Source organism: Cataglyphis hispanica, chromosome 19 (assembly GCF_021464435.1).
Source record: "Cataglyphis hispanica isolate Lineage 1 chromosome 19, ULB_Chis1_1.0, whole genome shotgun sequence".
Taxonomy (NCBI): domain Eukaryota; kingdom Metazoa; phylum Arthropoda; class Insecta; order Hymenoptera; family Formicidae; genus Cataglyphis; species Cataglyphis hispanica.
In genome coordinates, this window is record NC_065972.1 from 4387414 (window position 1) to 4393901 (window position 6488).

Here is a 6488-nt window from a genome sequence, read left to right on the forward strand (position 1 = left end):
ACAACACACACACACACACATGTATATATATATATATATATATATATATATATATATATATATATATATATATATACATGGACTAAATATTAATACAAATTAAATATTAATATTAACATCAATTTTTGGAAAAAGTAAATATTTATTGATTCTTTATATATTATAACATTATTATATGGACAGAATGGAATGTATAGTTTATACTTCCAGTAATCATAAATCAAAAAGTTGATTAGAAGAACCTATATATTCTTATGCCTATTATAACAAATATTCGATATAAAAAATAAGATAAAATTAATTATATAATCTAAAATATTCTAAAAAATAATTGGTAAAAATTCTACGAAAGATCTACGAAAGTCCTACAGCAGCGTGATTTATTTGTCATTTAATAGTCTCAGCAATATTTTTAGCCCTTTTTCTAATCAATAAAATCGAAGTTATTTATATCCCATGTATATACACGATTTTTTTAAATTATAATTTTATAACAATATATATATATATATATATATATATATATATATATATATATAACAAAAAATGCTCAGTATCGATCGATTCGGTAATTAATATATCACTATTCTTGCACTTTTGTTGAATCAATTATCAACTTATATTATCAATATTTCTTTTGTCTTTTGGCGCACTCGTAAATAACATCGTTGCCATTTGATTCGTCGCTAACAATAAGGCGACATTTTAATCAACGTGGAATTGTTCACTCACAATTATATACACATTTGATTGTTAGAACAGATGACACACTATATACATTCTCCACGTTTGTTAATAATTTAGATCTATAAATGTGAGTCTGTTTAGATAATAATAGATATAATGTTATAACAAATAAACGAAATTTTTTTCAAAGTTCCATGATTTTATATAAATGGGAAGATATATTTTGGAAAAAGTTACATCAATAATTTTATGGAGGATGAATTAAGCTTAATACTTGGTCAATTGTAAATAGATATAGATCTTCAATAATAGTTACTTATTATTTTGTTAATAATCCATTTTTCACAAATAATATTATTTATATAATAAATATAGAGATTCATTTAATAAACTTCTTTTTCTCCTCTTTCAACAGATTAATTTTTTAGCACATTGAAAATCTTTGGCACTGATATTCGTTAAAAGTTTCTGTCCTATTAAATGTATAAGCAAAAATAATATTCACACATCATTATTTTTTTCATCTATAAAGATTCGTAATTTCCCCTCTCCCTCTCTCCACCTAAATCTTTTAAAAAATATTTTATCCAGCAGAGAGAGAATAGTTAAGTATCTTATTTGCAAGAATCAAGCACACAGTAAAATGTATTTATGTTCATAAAATCGGTGCAATCAATAATCCTTTTTCTTATTGATTATACACTAATAATAATAAAAATAAAAAAGATATAAAATTTTTAAATGACCATGAAAAAGAATCTTTAAAAATCTGTAAAAGTAGATTTTAAAAAGCTTTAGAAATTGAAAATATAACATGGCTTTGATTATAACCAAAAACTCGTGAACTCATTCTATTTTTTGACTCTATCTCACTCGATTTGTTTTTATGTTATTCATTTATAATTGAGCAACTAAGACTAAGCTATCTAAGATAGTGAAACTTGGCGATATATGAACATCTTTCTCATCCACTGTGTGTAACGTTTACACACAATATATTTTTTTTAAATAATCCTGCTCTCTTGTCCCTTATATATTAAAGTAAATTGAAAAATACACAGAAAAAAAATATATATAAAATAATAAACCTATGATCTCTCTCTTGAGGATGTGCGAACATTAAAAGGCCCTTCACGTTTATCACGAACGAATGTCCGGAAATAATTCGCCCTCAAACTGGCAGTGTTTGAGAAACCTGTTTTGCGCATGCAATTATATAGCTGTGTGTAAAACAGGTATTATAAAATTCTTGATAATACTAAAACCGGTGCTAGTTATACTGGCGTGTCACATAAATTGTCGAGGTCATAGAGATCTGCAAATGCATTACATGTAACATTTTCACGATTCCCATTTACGATTGACAAATAACTTATATCGAACATAGCTCTTGTATCATTTAGTTTACACAATCGACCAAATAGCCAAATACTAACGGCAGTTATCACTAGACGGTCAAAATTAAAAAGTTGTTCATTATTGCATTGTTCTATAATGCTTTCATATAACTGATACTTTTAGCACAGTCGCTAAGCTATAGAGCATTGATTATCATTTACTTATCAATTACTTACTGCTGTAGACATGGCAGTCTACATGAATACACAATTAAGTCTATCTGAACGGAATCAAAGGCCTGAGTGTAAAAATCGGACGAATCCGTTATTTCGATATTTCACAAACTTGAGAGTCTAAAAGAAAAAAAAAAAAAAAATCTTGGATGAAAAAGAAAAAGTACAGAATTTTAAAGAAAATAGTTTCGAATGTAACATATCAAAAGTACTCTTGTCCAACTATCAGTATAGCTTGTACGTTAACTTGTACTTTAAAACTATAAAATATTTTCTATTTGATTCTTTTAACTTTCTCTCTAACATTTTAAAAGAATGTTTTTGCATTTTGGATTAATGTTGTTTGGTTTTAACAACAAAACGTTTTGAATCGTTTTGTTGAATCAGAACCAAGCTATTCACATAGTATCTTTTTCTATTAAATAATCAAGATAATAAAATTGCGCGGTGATGAGTAAACAAACAGAGGACTCGATAATCGAGGATAGATAGATAAATAAGATGAAAGAATTCAGCGTGGAACGTATCGTGAAGATTTAAGTCACCATTTGCTTTAGCGAGTTTAGCATGCTTTGCCGGGTCCGGATGCTCTTTGATCTTCCATCCGTCCGGCTTGAAGTCTTTGAATTAAAGCGAATAGATCTTCCTCTGGTACAGTGGAGCCCGACTGAGCGTTTCCGTTGGTTCTTCGACCTCTCTCTTCCTCGGCATCTTGCAATGTTGACGCAGCTGGTAGAGGACTCCGTTGGTCTTCCAAACGTGAACTCTGAAATCAAATTTGATCCTTTATACGAGATATTTTTCTCGATAAGATATTTTACAAATACAACATGTGTTTCAATACGCGTCACATACATAAGAAAAAAAAAGATATAAACAATATAAAATATGATTCTTGACGGCATGTAATGAAACTTTAGAAAAGTTTATGTATGTTAGTTTAAGTTGTCAACCTGGCATCTGACGAGCATCTCGATGAAAGAATCGTCCGCATCCTGATTGGTGTTTAACCCTGGCAGATAAGGTAATGTCACTCGTTGCTCGTCCATTCGTTTGCTTTGCATTCCGGCAATTAATTCTAGCAAATCTTCGCCGTCTCTGCAAATCCAGATATCCATTAGTTATCAAAATGTGAAGCAATAAATTGCCACAAGTATGTCACAATTGTACACTATCTAAAATAAAATATTTTCACGTACTTATCTTCCATATCAGATACTTCTGATGTAATTGTTCGGTACTTTGAATTGTGCTTCGTGTTGAGCGCGCAACGTTGATCATCCATTCTACCTGACTGAAATCGGGAAAGAAGATCGAAAAAGTTATCTTCTTCCTGAGACGGTTGCGATGCAACATTGTTGCCTTTGTCCGATACAATTTCTGATTTATCTTTTTGCTTTGTATCAGGTGTGAGCTAATAAAACATACAAAATTATTAGTGTTTTATTATTTAGTAAGTGAAATTATATACAAGTAAAATTAATTTTAATTTTTTCTATATAATTCTTAATCAGTTTAATGCTTTATACAATATCTCTTAATATATAGTTAAATTATTTATGTAATGAAAGAAGAAAATATTGAATGAAAATGAATTGTCATAATAATAAGCCAATTTGTTTCATTGTAATCTTATTAGCGCGATTCTTAAACTAAAAAAAAAAATTAGGCAAACCTTTATGAGATCGAGATTGTCCATGCTTTGTCGTCTGAGCCTATACCTGCAGGGTGTAGTTGTCGGAATGTTTGATGTTGTATTTGCAGATAGTTTTTGCGTATTCAGATTCTCTTTGTTGCTCTCCTGCTGACTCTTCTCTAGGCCAAGAATTTTGTGTAAATCGTCTATGTTCATTTGCGCGGTAGCTTGACCCATTTCATCTTCCAATTCTTTCGAAATGTGTAGATGCAGATTCGCATAGTGCAATGCTTTTTCGTGATTACCCATTGCAGCATAGGCATTGCCTAGTGACCAGCAGGCACGTCCTTCACCAACACGATCTTTTAGTTGTTGAGCTATACTCAGATGCCACAAATGGTATTCAATGGCCGCCGAATAGTCGCGTAGAAGAGTATATGTGTTGCCCAGAGAATAACATGCTTGCGCTTCTACTTCGCGATCACCCAACTCTTGCGCGAGGGCTAAAGTCCTCCTAAAAATTGAGGGATTTTTCTGAGTATTCAGAAATCAGAATGCACAATTAATTCGATAAAGTTGTAATATTTACTTGTAATGTTGTGCAGCTTTCTCGAATTCGCCCAGAAATATATGTGAATTTCCCAGATTACTATTGGCTCTCCTCTCGGCCGGTTTGTCGCCAAATTCTCTGGCAATTTTTAAACGTTCATTGTGATAGTAAATGGCTTGTTGGAAATCGCCCAGCAAGTAAAACGTATTGCCCAAATTACCGCACGCTCTGCCTTGTGCCGCAGAATCTTCTAGTTCTCTCACCAGCTCCAAATTTTCTCTATGAAAAAAGGAAAAAGTATTAATAATATTATAATTAATGTATAATTAATGGAAAATAATTACTGGATTATAAAATATGATGGAAATAGGATGGAAAATAATGGATAATAATTGAGATCTTACTCATAATAGCGTACAGCTTGTTGCAAGCATTGCCGGACATCTTCAGGAAATTCTCCTGGATCTTGATTACCTATTCGACCTGCTTGTTTGCCTTTAGCGTGATATACATTTCCTAAATTGTACAGAGCTCTTCCCTCACTAAGCTGCACAAAATCATAAAAAAATATAACATAAAATAATAAAAATAAATAAATAATATTCATGAAAAATATAATCTCAGCTTTTGTAAGAAACACTCATCTTTTTTTATTAAAATTAAATAATTTCAGTTTCTTGCAATAACTAATTGACTTAAAAATAATGTTGAAGTATACCTTATCTCCAATCTCTCTAGAGATCTCCAGATGCCTTTTGCAGCATATCATGGCTTCATCAAACTTGCCCATAACTTTCAGTGTGTTACCCAAATTTCCACTGGACTTGGCTTCGCCCAGTTTATCGCCCATGTTCCTGGCAAGTGTCAGATCCAACTTATGATACTGCATCGCTTTAACGTAGTCACTCAAATAGAAGTATGCATTGCCTAGCTGGCTGTAGATTGCGCTTAGTATCCGTAGATCATCTGTGCCAGCTTGAATCGCTGCTTGGAAGAATGCTACACCAGATTTGCAATCGCCAGCCTTGCACAGGCGTTCGCCCTCCAGTGCCAATTCCAGACACATATTCCATCTCTCACTATTCTGATAAACATCATAAAATATAATTATACAATATTATCTTTTATGGAAAAAATATTATACAATATTATCTTGTATGGAAAAAACTTCTAATCGCATATATCCGAAATACAAATTTATCATACAAAATCGGTGTGAATACATGCAGAAATAGAAAAAAAAAAAAAATTCGGAAGAGATATGAGTCATGCATGGGAGGATCAGTAAAATTGATGAGATGTTGATTCACTCACTTGTCCTTCGGATGAGAGATTTTCCGCGCTGGCGCTCAGAGACATTCTATAACTTGTTATGTCTCTTTTTTTCTTTTTTACCTCAGAATCAAACGTGATTATTCAAGCGTCGAATGTTAAAATGTGCGTGACTATTAATTTGCGAAGCGATAATGAATGATGTTCGCATGATATTCGAGAGTACTCCGATTATAAAGTATCTCTATCTCATAATCTCATTATTCTCCACCTCTTCCCACGAGTATATCACGAATCTTTTTTATCCTCGAAGAGAAGTTCCTTCGACGCGAAGCCACTGATGCAAGAATGAAGACCAATGAAAATGGAGAATTGGAGAATGGAGACTCAAAGCTCACGCTTCAAGCAGTGGTGCCACAACTCACGATCCACAATGGCCGTGTTCCAAAATTTACAGCTCCATAAAGTTAGCCGGTCATTCATTTTTATAATTTTTTTTTTTACGAATCGTTTGTTGGTGATTGTTGGCCTAATTACGTTTGTTGGTTAATATTTTTTAACCAACAAACTATTATTGTAAACAATGTCTATACACAAATATGCACTAGATACATCATTATTGGAGTTCTCTACTACTGGACTGCGCATGCGCGAGAAAGCGTCCCCGAGAACAACACTGATTCGAAGACGTTATAAGAATGTTGATAGCGAATTCGGTCACTTGCACTACATCACACCAGTGCACATTAAAGGCTGCTATTTATGAAGTATA

At 32.2% G+C, this 6488-nt stretch overlaps 1 protein-coding gene across 2 annotated transcripts; it reads right to left on the reverse strand.

The window, feature by feature from the left end:
• Positions 1 to 535: 535 nt before the first annotated feature.
• On the reverse strand, positions 536 to 6077 carry LOC126856631 (G-protein-signaling modulator 2). Of its 2 annotated transcripts, XM_050605320.1 has the most exons (9): positions 5759 to 6077; positions 5163 to 5528; positions 4849 to 4991; positions 4484 to 4723; positions 3934 to 4408; positions 3458 to 3672; positions 3212 to 3356; positions 2804 to 3024; positions 536 to 2378 (listed from the first exon to the last, which is right to left on the reverse strand). In XM_050605320.1, exons 1-8 carry the CDS (start codon positions 5801 to 5803, stop codon positions 2821 to 2823), a joined length of 1833 nt encoding a protein of 610 aa, XP_050461277.1. In that variant the 5' UTR covers positions 5804 to 6077; the 3' UTR covers positions 536 to 2378; positions 2804 to 2820. The 2 variants fall into 2 exon arrangements, with proteins under 2 accessions (XP_050461277.1, XP_050461276.1); XM_050605319.1 differs by lacking the exon at positions 536 to 2378 and having other exon boundaries at positions 2386 to 3024.
• Positions 6078 to 6488: the final 411 nt, after the last annotated feature.